The sequence below is a fragment of the Periplaneta americana genome, chromosome 15 (assembly GCF_040183065.1).
Source record: "Periplaneta americana isolate PAMFEO1 chromosome 15, P.americana_PAMFEO1_priV1, whole genome shotgun sequence".
NCBI lineage: Eukaryota > Metazoa > Arthropoda > Insecta > Blattodea > Blattidae > Periplaneta > Periplaneta americana.
In genome coordinates this window covers 3,388,062-3,409,232 of record NC_091131.1, presented here as the reverse complement: position 1 = coordinate 3,409,232, position 21,171 = coordinate 3,388,062, and the positions used below count along the sequence as shown (strand labels likewise).

Genomic DNA, 21,171 nt, shown 5'->3' with positions numbered 1-21,171 from the left:
TGTAATCCAAATATGGATGGGTTACATATTTGATCCTAATACGTGGATTACATATGTGATCCAATTATGGATGGATTACGTATGTAATCCAAATCTGAGTGGATTACGTATGTAATCCAATTGTGGATGAATTCCATGTGCGATCCAAGTATAGATGGATTACATATGTAATCCTAATCTGTGGATTACATGCGTAATCCTATTATGGATGGATTACACGCGTAATCCAAATATGAGTGGATTACATATGTAATCCAATTATGGATGGATTTCATGTGCAATCCAAGTATAGATGGATTACATACGTAATCCTAATCTGTGTGGATTACATATGTAATCCAAATATGGATGGGTTACATATGTGATCCTAATACGTGGATTACATATGTGATCCAATTATGGATGGATTACGTACGTAATCCAAATCTGAGTGGATTACATATGTAATCCAATTATGGATGGATTCCATGTGCGATCCAAGTATAGATGGATTACACGCGTAATCCAAATCTCTGTGGATTACATACGTAATCCAATTATGGATGGATTACATATATGATCCAAATACGTGGATTACATATGTGATCCAATTATGGATGAAATACATACGAGTTTGGAAAGCGGTACCCGGAGTTTGAAACCGGAACCCGGAATTTAGTATCCGGAACCCGGAGTTTGTTGCTCGTTGTTTGGTTCTGGAGTTTGGAACCCGGAACCCGGGGTTTGGGACCCGTAACTCGGGGTTTGGGATACGGAGATTGGGACCCGTAGTTTTGGACTCGGAGCCCGGAGTTTGGGAACCGAACCCGGAGTTTGGTACCCGGGACCCGGGGTTTGGTACCCGTAACCCGGAGTTTGGGTCAGGAATTCGGAGTTTGGGACCCGGAACCCGGCGTTTGGTACCCCTAGTTTTGGAGACGGAGCCCGGAGTTTGGAAGCCGGACTTAGGGAACCGGAACCCGGAGTTTGGGAATCGGAACTCGGAGTTTGGGAACCGGAACTCGGAGTTTGGGAACCGGATCCCGGAGTTTGTGATCCGGAACGAGCAGTTTGGGACACGGAGTTTCTGAACCGGGAGCCGGTGTTTGGTACCCGGAGTTTGGTAACCAGAACCCGGAGTTTGGGAAGCGGAACCCGGAGTTTGGGAAGCGGAACCCGGAGTTTGGGAAACCCACGCAATACCAAAAACGAGAAATTTGGGAAATGGCTCCGAGTCCCAAGTCCGGAAAACGACGCAACCGCAAAAACGAGAAACTTGGGACAGGGATTCGCTCGCAGGGGTAACCCCAAGTCCGAAAAACGAGAAAACCAGAAAAATGAGAAACTTGAAAAATGCGACAGGGCTCTGCGGGGACGACTCAGCGCCGGAAAATGCGGTAACCGGAAAAATGAAACTAGAAACACGCTCTGGACTCTACGGAGGCACTCCCACATCCGGAAAAAGAGGGAACCGGAGAAACGGGACACTTGAAATATGTCTCTGGGCTCTACGGGGGCCGGCCCAGCGCCGGAAAACGCGGCAAAGGGGAAAAACGATAAACATGAAACATGCATCGGGGCTCAACGCTGGAAAATGATGGAACAGGAAAAACGAGAAGTATGGAACTTGCCACGGGGCTGTGGGAGACGCCCCAGCGCCGGAAAACGCAGCAACCGGAAAAATGAGAAATTTGAAACATACCTCGGGAACCTGCAGGGCCGCCCCTCCGGAAAACGTTGCAACCAGAAAAATGAGAAAGTTCTAATGTGCTTCAGGGCCCTGAGGGAGCGCCCCAGCGCCGGAAACGCGGCAACTGGAAAAACGAGAAGTATTTTATGTGAAATAAAACTTCATATTCAAATTACCGTGTTCTGGTTCGAAATTTTTGTCTTAGTTACAGTTTTTTATCTATAAGCAAAAGAATATTTACATAAAAATCCGTTCTCTAGCGAAGAGAAAAACAGTAATGTTGGTAATGAAGGAAGAATGATAAAGGTTAAATCATGATGACGCTCATCATGATAATGAAGGGAGGATAATAATAAGGGAAAGATGATAAGAGAAATATGATGGCATGTTGATGAAGAATAAAAAGTAAAAGATAAGAGAAAAATGATAAAGGAAAATGATAAGAGAAAGTGATGATGATGACTATGATGATGATAAGGTAATGGTGATGATGGTGGTGGTGATGAAGCATGCTTATAAAAGAACGATAATGATAAATAAAGTGGATGAAGATGAGGATTATGATCTTAATGGCAAGACCATCATGATAAAAGACAATAATATAAGAATAAGATTATTACAATGAAAGAGATATGATGATTATGCAGGATAGATAACAATGATAAAGGAAAAATAATTATGACCATAATGTAAAGTGGATGATGATAAAGAAAAGATCATAATGATAAATTATTTCATGAGAGAGAGAGAGAGAGAGAGAGGGAGAGAGGGAGAGAGAGGGAGAGAGGGAGAGAGAGAGAGAGAGCGGGGGGGGGCACAAGGAAGTGTATTTTCAGAAAAAAATATCCCCCACCTGAATTTTGCGAGTTCCAGATTCAACACACTGAACGTGCTCAGTGCTCCAAAACAGTGATACACACAAGATCGCTTTGGCGGCTTTGAAATTGATTTTACTTCGATTGTTGTAATCCGAAAGGCATTTGGAAAGATGCGATGAAAATTGATCTATTGTTAACAGTAGATGAATATTTGAGAGATTCGGAAACAAAACATGGTAAGTGACGTTGTAGTGTTTTGAAGTTACAGGTAGGTAAACAGTTTGGATAGTTATCAGAAAAGTAAAATCTGTATACTTCTGCCATCTGTTGAGATGTTTGAAAATTAACTACTGCATTAGACGCAGAATGTAAGATACCATATTATACACTACATATTTCATTTTTGACCAAAATGTCAGTTACCATCTTTTACGTCCAAGCCCCTCATTTATAAATTGTGCTGTAAAATAGAATAATGGTAAACGAAATGTAACCTGCATCATTAATTTAAAAAGAAAAAATCTTTTCCCTCAGCAGTATCCGAACCCTGCAAACAAGCACGCCAGCACAGAGCTATCAGAATGCTTGCAATCGTGGTTGTCGTATAGTGCCCTGTTTGTTTAATAATAACTCTTAGGCATCAATTTGATCTCATTCCCATATTAATTTCGTGCGTTTTGCATTAGTTGTGTAATACTGTTCAAGTAATACTGGGTTGAATTGTTGCGTGGAATCATGCGGCTCTTCAAGAGTCGAGCTTTTTTTTTTTTAGAACTGTACATTTATGCAGAAAGTACCTAGGTAGATACTGTTCACAGTGCAGTGTGACAGGAAAGACAGAATAAGTAGAAAATATTTAAAACCATAACAACCATTTAATATTTATTCCCTTCCACGAAATTCACATAACTTATGAAATGAGCCGCAGCACATAATACTTCACTTTATTTCTAAAATCCACACTTTGTAGATATTAAGGAAACAGAGTTCTGCCATAAAAAAGGGTAAATTGTTGTACAAAAATACAATTTATCAATAAACATATGGAATGTATTACAATGATGAACTGTACAGAAATCAAATATGAAGATCAAGCTGGAAAAAATCCTTGAGTGCAGTAACTGTGTTGCAGAAAGACTGGGGTTAAAGAATACACCACCACTGTGATTCCGCAAATACTAATGATACCTGGGATCCAGTCCCTTACGATTTCTAGTTTATCTCCACTTCAAGTCCAATTAAAATGTACAAGTCCCCTGCGGCAGAGCAGGAAAACTCATCATTGTCACACATGAAATTATTTAATAGGTACGAATTACCATTAACCATGCACTGTAACTGAATGAAAATAAATTAATAATTTTCAAATGTAAGGTTACAGAATAGTATTTTCAGTGCTCCAGGACCAGATCCCATGTTTGAAGGATCTTCAAGAGAAGACCACGCAGATCCTAACTTAAAAAGATGATGATTTTGAAAATTATTTCAAAATTCTTCAACTGGTTTTCTGAGAAGAGGAGGGGGCAGTTCCTGTGCAGACGTAATATTTACCATTAATCAAATAAATGAAAAGCGAAGAGAGTTTAATTTACCAACATACATAGGATAGGTTCCTCTAAGAGCACGCAGTCCTATAAGATTTTTTCTATGTTGGCTGCACTGCAAAGTGGCCTTTTTTTTTTACGATCGGATGTGTTTCTTCTTCCATTGACGTCACATGGTTGTAAGACTAGCGAGCAAGAAAATATTGCTGTATTTTAAGGTATTTTCAATCCATTTCTTGATTTGAGTTGCACAATGGACAGTTAGGGAACTGATATATTCCAATTCTATGCAGGTGCTTGGCCAAACAGTCATGCCTGTTGCCAATATAAAATTTTAGTATATGTGACATATCACTTTAAAGAGGAAAATCGAAGAATAAATTTTAAAAATAAAAAATAAATAATTTTCCATCAAAGAATCCATAATTTATGAACACGTGTTAAAATTAAAACACTTGTACACCCCTCCTCAGAAAACCGAACCATGAGTAGTTACATGTAATGTAATATTTTAAAAAGAGAAAACCAAATAATATCCAATTTTGATTCCCCCTCACAAACAGAGTGAGAAAGATTGTCATCTTGTAGATAAACTTAACGGGACACTCAACTATATTTTGGAACTTTTTTCCTATTTGACCAATCTTTTTCAAATTTGGAGAAAAAGTTTAATATACACATGGAAAGTAACATGCAAAATCTCAGCTCATTAGATCCAATACTTTTCAAAATAAAATATATTTCAATTTTTAATCAATCATTAATTGAAATATCACTTTTAATTATCATTTTTTATTTTTTGGCTTTGTGCATTTGACTGTGACTTCTCAATGAATAGGGGAAGAATTCTGCGTATTGATTTAGTTCTGTCACGTAAATTAGTGTAGAAATTTAATTTTTCATTTCTATGACACTTTTTCTCCAATTTTTAAGTTGAGTGTCCCATTAAAGCAAATATCAAGGCCGAAAGTGTCGACATTATGGAGATGCGAGGTATGCATAGAGTTGGCAAATAACTGCTTTAACCATGGAAGTAAATTACTCTGCAGCCATGCAGCAAGACAAGACGCCAAAAAACTTGTCTGTAATTTTAACATCTTTGCATTGCAATTATCAGCATGATACGAGCCCCTACATGTCTTGTCACACAAGAACTTGCACTGCTAATTGGACTCGAAGTGTCTCCACAATTACACTATCATATGGTACACCAAGCAGCCTATCAGTTTCCAAGTGATCTCTAAATACAGATAAAAATATTGCATACGAATTTAAAGACACATACAGGTCTTACATACAAACGTGGTGTCCCAAGCTCTACAAGTGGGGGTGGCATGACTAGAACTACCTTCTCTATTCTGGTGATAACATTACGTTCAACTAACAGCTACAAAAGGCACCATTCACAGACTTGAAATGGCTTCATTTCTCCTCAAAACCATGATTCCCACACAAAGAAATAGGCCACGATCTCACAAAGAACTCCGATTCATAGAATTAGTAAAGATCACTAATGCGTGTTCAGTTCAAAGTGTGTCATGGCTACATGTGGCTAGCCGATGGGCCTAGACAATTCAATCTTCCTACACTTCCGCAGAGGCATATTACCTATGTGCCAGAGAAGTTGCCTAGCAAGTACAGCGTTCATTCTGAAGAGTACTTACCGATACGTACGGTGACACCGGTAGTGGCAGGAATGTGAACTGTTTCGAAACACGTACTGAGGTGAGTTTTTTCTTACTGTCTAGATATGGGGAGAGGGTTAAGACGATTACTTACATATTTTTTGACATTAACTTCGACGGTCAACATGGACACGGAGCATTTGGTTTGTACGCAACCGATGATAGCAAATACCCTGCGTACGACTTGGCCTTGCAAACCACAGTTCGAAAGAGGTTATGGTAGCACACAGACCGTACAGACCGCCATCTGTTGCTACGACGTTCAAGTTATACCGTACACGTTCTCAAGTTCAGATTCAACGCCTTGATTAATAGACAACTTCTCTGACATAAAAGCTGAAACTCGCTTCAAATTGGTGACTCATCAACAGTGTCATGACACACTTTGAAATGAACACCCAGTAGTCTTCAACAAAGTGACTTAAACAGTAAAATTCTGGATTTGTTGCAACTGAGTATTGCTTGCATCTCCACTCTTTTTCTTGGATTTTTCCAATTGTTTCCGTCTACATTTTAAAGTAAAAACAATTAACATAACATTTATTATTAATTATTGCACACCATATTTTGGGAAACACAATCATCATAATTTTTACAAATCACAGGTGAATTTACTTGTAATGTATTAGACTATACCACAACACTTCCAACCAATTTTACAATAGTATTCGCCTCGTCTTCTTTTTCCTCTCCCACAAATTAAATATGAAATATGAAACTGTAAGGCTACACCATTTTGATCGGGGTATGTAAAAGAATTAAATTAACATGTTAATAAAATAAGGAGGAAGGAATTAAATGAGAAATATCTCATCCATCGAAACAGAGTTAGGAAATGATTCCAGGATGGAGGTAGTGTTCCCTTGCTGAACCACAATTCTAATGCATTGGCAAAGGAAATTGATACATCTAGGATCGCCGGTAACAGTGGGCATGTACCAATTTGGGTCAGTAAAACTAATGTTGTAATCTACACAGTCAAATGTTTTAGCAAAATAGCAAAATATCCCTCCAACACACAACATCGAACTTTAATAATTCAGTACTTCATTCACCAACCAGCAAAAAATATGTACTGTAACAAATGTCCTATTAAGAATTTCTAACAGTAATGACCAAGCTCAATTACATCCCCTGTAAGCTCTTTCGTTTTCGAAGTACGAGGGATGTCTGTCCTATCATTAACTAACTTCTATACAATATAATTATGAATACGCTAGATGAATGGAGTACAATTGCAGAGAAACCTGGACCTTTGTGACAATTTAGAGTTACGTAAATTTACAAATATGCAATTAAAAAATATTTTGTCATTTTGTTCACCAGAATCTTCTATGCTGTTTCGAAAATGGTTTCACTGAACAAATCAAATCATACTCTTGTAGTTCCTCACTGTGTCTTTTGCAATCTTCTATCGGACAGCAACTTCCAAGACATATATATATATATATATATATATATATATATATATATATATATATATATACATATATATATATATATATTGTCATCAGTTAGACAAATATTTCCATTCCAATTTGAACATTCTTGCTTAGAGTAGTCCAAGACACGTCGTGAAACTTTTGGTAAACAAAATTAGTACTTAAGGCCACTAATTGAATTTGGAGCCAGGGTTGCCAGAAGTCCTGGAATGTCAAAAAATTGGAAAAATACATTTTTTTTTTGCTGATTTCTATAGAACTATTTTTAAAATTCCTTAATGATTTTTTGAAGACCACTGTCCAACCTACATGTTCAACATTGTCGTTAACTTTGCCTGGTGCCTCCTACTGAGTTGAATAGTATGTACCAGTATATCTCTATTCTTTGCTCTCTTTGGAAGTTGATTTATTATTGATAGGGTTTAAACTCTGTATCATGGATTTTCATTTTCTCTGTATAGATCAGGCTGTAATATGACATTATTTTTCCAGACATTATCACAATTCAAAGAAAATTTCATAAATTTCTAGCAAAAATGTAACAAATAAAAAATTTGGTCCTATATAATTAGTTGAAATACATAAAAAGAATAAAATCAGTTGTACTGCAAACTGAATTAATTCAAATGTGTAGTCACGTTAAAGTACGCAGTATCATTACTGTCCTGGATTCCTCATGAAAGGATCTAGCAACCTGTGGAGCTTGAAGAAGGAAATAAGTCCTTGTTTTGTTAATTACTGTCTCTTATTAATTATTCTATATACAAAAGGAAGAAATGAAAGAGAAGAGAACAGGTAAAGGAACAAAGCAACTACCACATATTAGTGATTGTGAGGACAGAATAGTAAGGAGGGTGGAAGAAGAGTGCTGAAAAGTGAGAGCAAGAAAGTCAGGGGTGGCAAAATGATAGAATAAGAATAGAGAATAAAGTTCAAGTGTCAGAAAAAAGTGTAAAGAGTGTAGTAAGAACAGTAGCATAGCGTCAATGTAAGCTAAAAAGCTTAGCTTCCCCAGTTAATAATAATTTCATAATATTCCTGCAGTTTATGGAGAAAATTATTTATTAATTTTAATAGAGTTTATATTTACACGTTAAATATTGTGATGCGGCAGCTCAGGATGATTTGTGATGCAGCAGTAAACAAGAAGCCTGCACACACCAGCTTCCAAGCAGACTGGTTTCTTCTGTGTAATCCACCCCACAGATTTTCCATCCCTTTCTAACTAAACTACCCTAGTCGCAAGGCTCGCAAGAAGTAGCTTTAACATTGAAAATAAGTAGTTTCCGAGTTATCCCTTTTCGTCAGTTGTGTTCAGTTGAAGTGTTACTGTGCATTGTGGCTGATATAATAAATAATGAGTGAAATAACAGTTCCTGACACTAATTTACTTGAATTTTTTTAGGACAATTGTATTATCAAGACTGACTTACGAACAAAAGTGTGACTTAAAAACGAATGGCCGACTCCCTTGCTGTCAATGAAGGACACAACCAAAAGACAGACGCATACTTACGTAATGATACTAATATTGTGATTTCTCTATGACAGGGAGTGAGCTAATGTTATACGTATACGTGTCTATTTGTTAGAGATATGTGTAAACCGTGAAATCATATTTTACTACGTATCATTTGAGGTCATGCCTTATTGGTGTCACTTACGATGTTCCAACCAATCTTCGACTGCTGACTTGACATTGACTACTATTTATTTTAAGACTGTATTTTTGTAATACGTTTTCTCATATTGCATGAAAGACAACTTGAGTTAGCTTCCCCTACTCAAAATTTCATGCTACACCACTGGGTAAGACAGACATAGATGCAATAAATTAAAGATAATTAAAGTGAAAGAATATCTGAACAAATGAGAAGTGGAAGAGTGAGAAATTGGAAGTGTAATTAAGTGAATTGGATAATTCACTGGGCTGGGAGTAGCATCGGGGGTGCTGTAACTGTAGGAGTATTATAGATATAAGTATATGGAAAGACGAAATTTAGGAGTAATGTGAAAGGGATAAGTACGTAAATAGAGGATAAAATAGTAAGAAAATAATAAGTGATGTAAGTGCTGTAAAATAGAGAAAATGGTAATGCAGACAAATAATTTAGAAGAAAATAGCTGGAAAAGAATGATTAAGAGTGGGTAGATTTGAGAATAGAGAATAAAAAATCATGCATATTATTAAGAAAAGGAATATACAATATTTAATACGAACGCAAGAAATGGAAGAGAGACAGTGTAGATATGAAAGAGAATAGAAGAGGATAGATAGGGAAGGATAGATATTAGTTCAGTTAAAACATAAGCATAGGAAGTAATCAGGAAATACTTGGCAAATGAATACATTAACATAAAAGGTTGGTATGTGTTAAAGGGATGGTGGATCGAAAAGCAGAAATGTAAAGATCCACCATAACTATGAAAGTTGTAAAGTTGGCTGACAAATAAATATCAAATATCTAATTTATCTATGTTGTTATTGTTCTGGGAACTTTGTGACTACAGGTTTAACTGAATTCATTATTTTTAACTAATGTTGCAAGGTAATACCACAGTCTAGTATATACAGTCACGAAGCTTGAGTTGTGAGGGTGCTATACTAAAAGCCAGGTTATGAACCGACTAAACAGGAAGTAGTTGGATGGGCGAGAGGAAAGTGCGGGTTAGAGGGGTAGCCTGTGGAGTGATGACACGTTGAGCGTGAGGGGGTGGAGGAGAGAACGAGAACGGAGCTTTTCATTGGACCTCGCGTGAAAATGTCGTCTGCTAACGAATATCTGGCAACAGAATCACGGAGACAGTGTAGCTAGTTCATTTGCAGTACCACGTGCATTACAAGTCGCATTTGAATTCAAACGCAAACTTACTAGGCACTTGGTCAGTAATTGATTTCTTGTAAATAGTTTCTTTAATCTATCACAAAATATTTCAATATTCAGTAATTTCATCACTATAAAATTTTGTTATTCTAGATTTAATTTGTAATTCAGTAAATATAAAATATTCGTTGTTTCTCTATGATAAATTATGTAGCTTTAATTATTCAGGTAATCTTTTCGTACTTTGATTTTATTCTAATTGTAAATTTAATACTAATTGTAATGTTATTTGTAATTGTAATTGTAAATCTAATACTAATTGTAATTTTATTGTTGATATTGTAGTTGGAATCTCCTGGTAGAGGGGCAGAGAAGGCCTGACGGCCTTATCTCTACCAGGTTAAATAAATAAATACTAATACTAATACTAATACATTTCGTACCAGTGTCATTAGCTCGTGCTTTCTTAAAAACAGTAATTTTGATTACTAATATTGTGGATAGTGTTATCGAGAAGTATATACAATAGTTATTTTAAACATATCAGTCACAAATGCTGAACACGCTTTGAATCTCACGCCACTATGTGGCAACAGAGCTCAGAAAGAGAGCAACAGAACGTTGCTTCCAGTTTAGTCAGTTCATAACCTGGCTTTCAGTATAGGAACAACAGACAATGCCGGTACTATTTTGCATTGTCTGTAATGAGGCGATAGTAGTGATCCTAGTGGTTAGCAACTATCTATGGATGCATATTTACTACGTATTGAGCTTCGTGACTGTATATACTAGACTGTGGTAACACGTTATACACATAATGTGATCCATCATAATTCAGTTTCTCTGTCATATTGTGATTAATATTACTGTTTACAGTTTATTTTTTTGAATGACAAGTCCAAAACGACTTCTTCAGTATCGTATTTTCCTCAAAATCCAGACATCAATGTTCTTCAGCAACAGAGTACTTCCTCTTTTATACTCACAGTGTTCATCACTCCAGATGGATCGAGAAATTAATGCATGCAAAATAATGAAGGAAACAGAAACAAGTGTCACTTCAATATATAGAAAGTCGTGGAGAATAAATTGCCAACGTTTTACTCCTAATGCTGCTTTTAGGATGTGACAAGTTTATGCACTGCTGTGCAAACATTGTAACAAGCTTGCCAGGGAAATGGGTGGTATACCATGCCACAGTGATCCATGGTTGCCTTAATTTTAAGTATACATTATTTTAATGTACCGAAGTACATATGATATTTCCATGCAGATATTCTGCGTCATCATATGATGAAAGAGTAATGGAAAGGAGAAAAATTCTCTCTGGCACCGGGATTTGAACCCGGGTTTTCAGCTCTACGTGCTGATGCTTTATCCACTAAGCCACACCGGATACCCACCCCGACGTCGGACAGAATCGTCTCAGTTTAGGTTCCAACTCTTGGGTTCCCTCTAGTGGCCGCCCTCTGCACTACATCATAGATGTCTATGAACGTAGGACTAAAGTCCACACATGTGCTGAGGTGCACTCGTTATGAGTGACTAGTTGGCCGGGATCCAACGGAATCTTAAATCACGAAGAGGGAACCCAAGAGTTGGAACTTAAACTGAGATGATTCTGCCCGACATCGGGGTGGGTATCCGGTGTGGCTTAGTGGATAAAGCATCAGCACGTAGAGCTGAAAACCCGGGTTCAAATCCCGGCACCGGAGAGAATTTTTCTCCGTTCCATTACTCTTTCATCGCTTAATTTTAAGGTTAAAATAATTTTATGAGTACTACAAATGTCTATTACAACCAATAAGTACAAAACGTCAGTATAGGAATCATATAGCAACCTAAGTACACTGTACACCAGGTTCACAAATTACAAGCTGCATCTACTTCGCCCTCAGCCTTCACGATGCCACCCACACCACAGTGTCATTTCCAAGGTAGAGAACAGCTCTTTGTAATGTGGACAACTTTAACCTCGTGCATCCAGTTCAGATCACTCTGCCACTGACTGATCAGCTGTTTAGTGCGATCATGTTGAAGAAGATTTCGTAGATTCTGTTATCATCACTGTAAAGGATCGTAAATAAAACGAAATGTGTTGTATTATCGCCGCGCTCTCATGGTTAACATTCGGCAGGTCTTTGAAATTTAATTGCATTATTGTTTTCAATTTCTTATGTCGCCGCTCCAATCACTCGTCTCAATCAATTTCAATATTGCAACCAATAAGCTGCTTCCATTATTAAATGATACCTACTTGTCTAATCCACGTGGACTAAAACCGAGATTGCAATGTCTTGTGCTGAGGACGAACATTAAGGTATGTGATTAAAAATTATTATTAAGAGTTAAGAATGTCAACGTACTCGTATATGAAATAATAATAATAATAATAATAATAATAATAATAATAGCCACTTAACAATATAACAAACTAGTGCTTATTCTTATCGAGGAAGTAGACGTGACGCTTAGAGTGAAACCTACAGAGCAACAATCGGTCGGCAAAATTATTTTTTTAAACCACACCGCACATTATTGTATGATGCGGGCATGTTAACCATGAGAGCGCGGTGATAATACACAAAGACATGAAGATTCACCTCTGGACCTCATGCTGTGGATTTTAAATTTGGAATACAAAGCTCACATTTTAAGGGAACTGATCAGAATATGAGGCAAAAACATAACAGCTCTCGACATGTAAATAAGATAAATCATCGGTACAAATAAATGAATATGATTTGCAATATGTTTATAATAACTCAGTCTGCATTTTACACACTGAATTGCATTTTACATAGCCATGTATAGGATTAAATTCAACTGTAGTAGAAAAATGTATTGTAATTCAAAACAGGTGAAAACTTCAGTCCATTTTGAAGTGTTTGAGGAGCATCCTTTCCCTAAATGCATTTGAATTTCACTATTTCAAAAACTTAATAAAAATTGACATTTTATTGCCCGTAATCTTGAAAATTACAACTCTTGAACTATCAACATTCAGCTTATCAGCAGTGTTTACACTGCAAAGAATCTTTGACAACACGATACATGCTAGAAAACTCAGGTAGCAAATATAGGCTATTATTTATGAGCTAGACCTAAAATTCTCATCTTTATGAACAGACTTATCGGAAAAATCAAGCCATTTTTCAGAGTACTCTGAGAAGAGCAGTTTGAAGAAATTTCGTAAAAATCACGTCAAGTATTACACTATGGGACAATCTGTGGCTGTAAATGAACTATGAAAGACATACGGGATTTCTCTCAGACCCTGATAACCCTGTTCCACGTATTCTCTATGTAAATTCGAATATTTTAAGATGCCAATAGGGAACTAGATGCTGGCACATAGTATTTATAGCAACTGCTATGAAATGGGCGAGTATTTTTGTTAATTACTAACAAAAAACTAACTTCACTTGCTTTTATATCAACATTTAATTCTCCGTATTTCCCAGGCAAAGCAACGGTTATTACTGGCTGCACAACCTACTTGCAAGCTGTTGTGTAACTTAAAAATGGCAGCATATTATGTCCATTGCCTACTTCAACCAACTCTATTGCAGTTTTATAGTGAAACAGGGCCACTTGATACACATTAGAAGCGCTTCATAACATGTCCTTAGGTAGATGTCTGTACATGCCAACATTTCACAGATGTCCATGACGAATTATGAACCAGATAGATGAAGTTCAGCATAAATTAATATTCTTAATTCTGACAAAGTAGAGAATATAAGAGTGGGTACAATAAACAATGGACTGCCACATATCCACAGAAGCTGCTAACATACTTCCTGGCTGCCTACGCCACCACAAACACCCCCCCCCCCATATACTCCTAGAATAATTTTGATTCAATGTTGTGATAAGTTTTCTTTTAGCTTGAAACGTAATGCATTGTTTCAATTTACAAAACTACCACTTCTTGTCGATACTGACGCATGTAATAGTCATTAGTGCCCTCAAAGGATCGGTTCAGATATTGAGAAATCATTTGTATGGGAGTGATAATGGAAATTTCAAGTTATCTTAACAGATGGTTGTTGATTGGTTTAGATATCAATGCCAATTAATCCGTACTATTATTTTTCTCGCGGTATATGGCATTCAAATCATTCTAACCTATCTGATCATATTTTTTCCCCCCTTTCTTAACTGTAAATGGGCACAAACACTACTTAGGTGTAAATTTTTCTGACATTTTGCATATTCGATTCCCTAACCGTTTCAAATGTATATCATTTTACCTTTTAGGTGTGTTTCCAAATTACATGTAATACGCTTTGTCAAATCTGGCAACCTTTTCATAAGGGAAGCTAAATTTATTATTATTACCACAACTAAGAAATAATGAAATCAAACCAAGGTTTGAACAATTTCAAGGAAAAAATTGTTCCGAGGCCTGGTATCGATTTCGGGACCCTTTGCTTAGTGCAAGAATACTCTACCAACTGAGCTACCCAGGAACTACACCCGACACTATCTCAATTGTTCCTTTTATATCCACACAACTCAAGTGCGGTAACAAGGTGCCAGAAACCAACTCTGAGTGCACAAAAACTCTGTGACTTGAATTGTTGTTTTCTGTTAATATACCTACAGCGAAACCAAGGTTTCTTCATTTCGACCTTAAGTCTAAGAAGTCAGTACTATCAAGTAGTAATGTCATGTTAAATATTTAATAGAAACGTCACTGTGCGCGTTTACAATAACCAAACAGAACTGAAATGTTACTACTGTCCACACGAATTACATTTTCACAATTCATTATCCCACCAATAGGAAGATAGCCAGCAAATTTTGAGTTAATGAGATACGTGTCTCCATCAAATTGAGGCGCACATTTATTATGTAACAGTTTGGAGCAGTTAAGCCGTGGTAAGAATAAACATGAGTATATAGTATATACTGGACTTTTTTTAGTATATACTCTTCTTAATAAGAATAAAAACATTTGAGTACCTACTCATTTTTGATTACATACTCATAACATGGAAGCATAGTAGAATATACTCAAGTGTCCATCTTGTACAGAATATATACTCATGCTTGATAAGAATAAAAGCTAGTATATTCTCATATTTATAAGTTCGTTCTCATGTTATTCTGAGTATGGTTTGTAGCAGGCTCAATTCTGAATATTTGTTGATTTGTGTTCAGTTTAAAGTTAAATAAAAAAAAAATGGCAGAATTTATGAACGATGCAGTACCTCACGGAAAAAATATAGAAAAAGACGTGAACTTCAGAAGTCTTTAACACTTCACAAAAGTGAATGTGAAAAAAGGTTAAACACGTATTTGTTATTCATAAAAAAACATAACCTATAAAAATATGAACGGCTATCAAATTATAAGGTTAGATTGTATTGTTAAATATAATTAACAATTACAGTTTATTTTGTAAAATTTGAATTGCAATATATATATATATATAAAACTCTCTATAATAAAAAATAGAATTAGCATAACTGAAATTCTAGAAATGGATTGTAATCTCTATCCAACATCCCGTAATGACGATTTCCCAGTACTATTTTCTTGTTTCCTGTTTATTAACGTCACTTATCTGATTCTCTCTCTCTTTCATGTTTATTTATTTATTCATTTATTTACTTATTTATTTGTTTAATTAATTAATTTGTTTATTTATTTACTTATTTATTTATTTATTTATTTATTTATTTATTTATTTATAAAAAGCAAAACACAAACTACTACAGTATGCGGATAGCATGTGAAAGTCTATAAAAAAAACTGAGCATCACGGTGCAATGTGGTCAAAGAGGATTGGTAACACGAGTACATACTAACTTTTAAATGATCAAGAAGGCTGTAGAGATGAGTATATATTCGGGTTAGGTAGAATGTCTTTATTCTTACGAATATGAGTATGTTCTAGTAGTTACGAGTATATAATCACAGGAAGTGCTCATACCCAAAAGTATAAACCTTGAGAAAGTACGCTAATATGTTTTCGCGGGATATCAGCCGAGTTAAGATTTTGGAATGCTCCAAGCTGAGGCTGTATTACCCGGAAAAATCTGCAGTGGCGCAACACAGCATAGAAAAGGAGCATAAAATACTGTTTGACCACACCAAGGTCATTAACAAATCAAGCCACTACTGGGATCGTACAATCAAGGAGGCCATAGAGATCAAGCTGGAGAAAAACAACTTTAACAGAGACAGTGGACTCCAGCTCAGTCAGGCATGGACACCGGCCTTAGACCAACTCAGGCCCTCTTACAATCAAGGTCATGAAGATCACGGACCGAGGACGGCAACCGATTCCAACCGGCGGAACAGGGCTCGCCGCCCGCCAAACTTCACGCGGTAATCCCGGGAGGGGCGGAGCTTACGAGCGATGACAATTCCCGGCCCCGGATTGGCCGATCCGCCAACCAATCCCGTTTCACCTGAGACAGCCACATCTATATAACCTTTCGACTTTCTGTTCGGACATCACTTCCCTGAAGATGGCTGCAGAGATAGCAGTCGAAAGCTTGGAGCATTCCAAAATCTTAACTCGGCTGATATCCCGCGAAAACATATTAGCGAACCAACGCCAAGAAAGCCTCAAATCATACATACTTGAGAAAGTACTTAAGCTTTATTCTTACTACCCAAGGTTGAGCCGTATCGGAAAGGAGACACTCCAAGACTGGAGACCAAAAAAAAAAAAAGCAGCCATATTGGCACAGCCCCAGAAGAGAGACAAATTAAATTAAACAGGATTTAGTGATGACTTCAAAACTGGTCAGACTAAAGACTAGCAAACAGCTTGTGAGGAGAGAGCACAACCACGAGAAAGCTGCCCCAGGGCTTTTTTATTGCACTTGAAATCCACAGTCTTCAGTCAAGTGTGAATAGGTGGAAGTGGCTCCAACGGCAGGCGTGGTCAGTGGAACACTTTACATACAGATGCTGCCGACCATTAGACATACGTACAACAAATAATATTTTTCACAATAAAAATAAGAACACAAATTCACTAACCGATACACAACATGGTCATTTGAGTCCTGGATGTACTGCAATTCTTCACCAATTTTCAAATATGATTAAAATGTTCTGTTTATAAATGAAGGAAAACATACTGGAATGTATGTGCGATGAACACTAGGAAAAAAAAAACAATAATAACTTCAGAATACTTGCACAATAGCTTCAGCTTGTTTCACTTGATCACTGCAAGGATTAAAGCTGCTTTGGGTTTGAGTGTTAACTGACCCAACACTACTGACATGGCAAGGGAATCATTGGCTCTCAAACGGACCAGGAACCCGGAGTTTTGGAACCGGACTTTGGGTACTGCAACCCGGAGTTTGGGACCCGAAACCCAGAGTTTCAGACCCGGAGTTTGGGAACCAGAACCCGGAGTTTGGTACCTGGAACACAGAGTCTGGGACCGGGATTTTGGGAACCGGAACCTGAAGTTTGGGAATCAGTTTTGGAAATGGAACCCGGAGTTTGGGACCCGGAACCCGAAGTATTGGAACCGGACCTTGGGACACAGAACCCAGAGTTTGGAACTTGCAACTTCTGAACTGTGACGGAAATCCCAATTATAGGCACGCTATCTAGCATGCAATTTATGAATGTGACCCAACATGTCTTAGAAGACATATAAAAAATCTGCTATATTACCAAAAGGAATCTAAAACTGATTAAAGTTTCAGGACTGTTCACTTAACTCCGCCTTTTGATGTTAAACACAGGCACTAAGGGTTTGTTCCCGTCCCTCAAGGCAACAATACTCCTCAAACTCCAGAAGCAGCTCTCGTCCCACTGTAGTCTGGTGCCATATAAACGTAAGAGCTGTTTATGTAACAAGTAATCAGCATCTGACCATATAACATAAAAAAAATCGATCGTAACACCCGTTAACTGTTGGAGGTAAGTACAGATTATCTTAAAGATACAATGAGTTGAGAATAACAAGGTTCTATCTCCTCAATTAACATGTGCTTCAGATCGAAGTGATGCACCTGATGTGAAATAATTCCAACTGCATGCCAACTCCACTAGACAAACTGTAATCTTTCACAACACGCTCCTCATACAAGGCACGTGGCGTTATTATTAAGTTCATCCGCATGTGGCATCCTGAGAAATTACTGTAATTTAGTTGACACAGTTTTCTATTTTTGCAATATAGTGGAGGGTTGATAGCCTAGCAGTATGAACCCCTTCTAAACTTTAGGAGGAAAACAGGAGCAAAATGTGAATTGAGTAACGAAAATGAACTTGAAATGGCATGGATTTAAATTAATGTTCTAGAATTCCTGCGTCTCATCTTGTCTCTTTCTTCAAACCCTCTAGTCAATATAAAATCTGGCATTCTAGTAAACCTAAATATAAAAATATGTATTTATCAGGCCCTGGCTGTTGCAAGGCAATCTTACCACGTTTGTAGTCGGAATGGGGAGTGCTACTAGCTCTGGCTGTTGGCCACACACCTTTCAGAAAATGTATGGACATAATATTCAGATGAACTCATTAGGAAAAATAAACAATAATACCAACAGTAACAATTAATAATAAAACAAAAAGGTTTTGAACGAAATTGTAGTGCAGAGCAGAATAATGATTTTGTGCGAGATCGTGCGTATTTGCTTGGTTTCCGCACAAAACCAATCCGTGGAAAGTCTAAAATTCCACATTCAGTATTCCCAACCTAACACACATAACAATTTCCCTCTTCTTATCGCTTAAGTGACATATTGATTTTACTGCTTTAGGCTTTTAATATATTATTTTTAGAGACGTTCAATATAGTAATAATTATAAATTGGAAACTTACCACTGCAATTTCACTTAAATTGCACTGTTAAATATTGTTTTTAAATTTTTGCAAAAATTAAGTAAACTCTACAACTCCACTAAAGTTACTGCATTCGTGATGCAAGTAACATTAAGGAAGCCGTGAAAAAATCAACAAGATTCCAGACTCATCATAGAATGGGGGGGAAAAAAAAGATAGACGTATATCACAGCCTGCTGGAGTATAGTAAACACAGAAAACATTTTAAAGCAACAATGTTGAAGATAGATATTTTTGTTTTGCAAATTTGCCATCATTGAGCAGAAACTACGTTTCACTACGTTTCGCTTTTTCAAACTTTTCCTCGAACATGAAAACTTCAACATACCGCTCTTGTAACGCATATTACTATTGCACACTCAGCTTCATTACAAATCATATAAAGTAAAACCCCGTTTCAACATTCCTGTTTTTAAGGCATGATCTGTTAAGTTCCAGCCAAGAATGTAATAAATTTCTGCTTTCAACGAAACCTAGTTGAAAGAAAATCTCAATTTTAAGGAATACTTTTCAAGTGGATTTTTGTGATGATAAAGCCCGAAATATCGACTGAACTTTCAATAATCAACAGTATTGGCATATCAATAACAACACAACATTATGTGACGGCGTTATTCCTTGTGATCTTGCTTTGCATTGATTTGTTCTCGCGAGTTGTGTGGATCCTGTTTCCAAATTTTTTTTATTCATCGTTATAATGAATGAAATTAACTACTGGACAGACAGTGGGAATAATAAGGCTAATCCTGAAGTAGCACTATCAGATACCACAAAAAAAGGCATGATCTGCTAACAATGAGGAAGAAATTTTCAATGTCATTGGTTTTGGGCTTCATCATTTGCAGAGTTAGAAAATATTATAATGAAATTTATTATAAATAATAATTCTAGGCCTAATTAAATGATTATAATGTTTGATATATAACACACGTGTTAGTACTAATTATTTTAGTATTTCCTTCCCATTTTTTGTAAACTCCCTTTTAAGAAAAATCTTATTTAAGGAAAAAAAAGGAATCCCTCAGAGATTCGTTAAAAGGGGTTCTACTGCAACCAGATTTTCAATAATATTCTCTTTTGTCTGACAATATGCATCACATGATTCACCTCTGGCAGAATTTGAGTCTCTCCTGTATTTAGTTTTCTAATATAGCCTAAATAATTTTCTCGATTAATTCTTTAATTATTTATTATAATTCTTTTTATTTTAATATTTGAGATAATTTTCTGGATTTGTTCCAGGTAGCAACTGACAGAGGATTTCATATCAGACTGGAATGACGTCGATCTGAAGCACTACGGAGCATGGCACAGACCTTATGGCACTCTCAATAGCCGTCTCTACACACGAATTGAGTCTGGTGACCGTTATCTCGGCTCCTGACTTCGAAAGCTTCACTCATCCCCAGCACACTCCCTGAATTGTGGCTAAAGTACAAGAGGCGGTAGGGTCCAGTTGCGCGCACAGCTGTGTCTGGAAATACCACTTTCTTCACTCTGGAGTTGCTGTTCCCGCCAGCTGCCCCCCGCATGGCGTACACGTAACACAAGTAATCGTCCAAGCTGGAGAACTCGTCCTGCAACACAATTTACATCAACAGTTCAGCCTGTAACGACCTTAAACAATGATATGAACTAATTTCTATCACTCTGATTTCAGCATTAGAGAGTTGAATTAAGACCTTTTCGACTTATACTGGCGCATAACTGTTTATAGGCCTAACAAAAATATTACGTTTTTACGTTTTTATTATCCTATTGAAAATAAATTATTTAGAAGTATTTAAGTAAACAAATTTTATTGATAATTATATATAATAAATTTTCAGTCAAATACACTTTTCAATTTGTGAGGTCAGATAATCTGTTACATCACAATATTTAATACGAAGTCACTAATATTTTCGACTTTAAAAAGTCATCTTCAGGTGCATGAGATGCAAACAATATTTAAAAAAATAGGTGATAAGTTGATCTAGCAATTAATAACATGGTAAGTAATGCACATACTGGCATTTACAATTATATAAGTTTCGTGCCTCTTGAGGTAAACTGTACATGGTAAAGCTGAACACTGATGCTAGATTCTCGTGTGTATATAAGACAAGAAGAAGGCACGGCATGATATTAACCTTATACAATTCAAGGCTAATTATTCTCATTAGATCGTAACATTAAAATTAAATTTGTACAGTTTGATATTAACTATGTTAAAATGATAAATATAACGTATAAATTTAAAAGAGATGGAGAAGCTGTGATGCAAATGCTGTTGGTGGGAGAGCACGCAGTCTAATTCGTCGTGGTGAATGCCATAGTTGTATAGTTGTTCAGTTGTTTGCATCCAGACAAGGG

General features: G+C 36.7%; 1 protein-coding gene across 2 annotated transcripts in view; it reads right to left on the bottom strand.

Annotated features, from left to right (window-relative positions):
- Positions 1-3,342: 3,342 nt before the first annotated feature.
- The window catches only part of LOC138715801 (inositol polyphosphate 5-phosphatase K-like), an 82,461-nt gene continuing 64,632 nt past the window's right edge, over positions 3,343-21,171 (bottom strand). For both annotated transcript variants that reach the window (XM_069848886.1, XM_069848887.1), the window contains one exon: positions 3,343-20,393. In XM_069848886.1, coding sequence (XP_069704987.1) covers positions 20,145-20,393 — 249 coding nt within the window. In that variant the 3' untranslated portion in view covers positions 3,343-20,144. The remainder of the gene's footprint in view (positions 20,394-21,171) is intronic.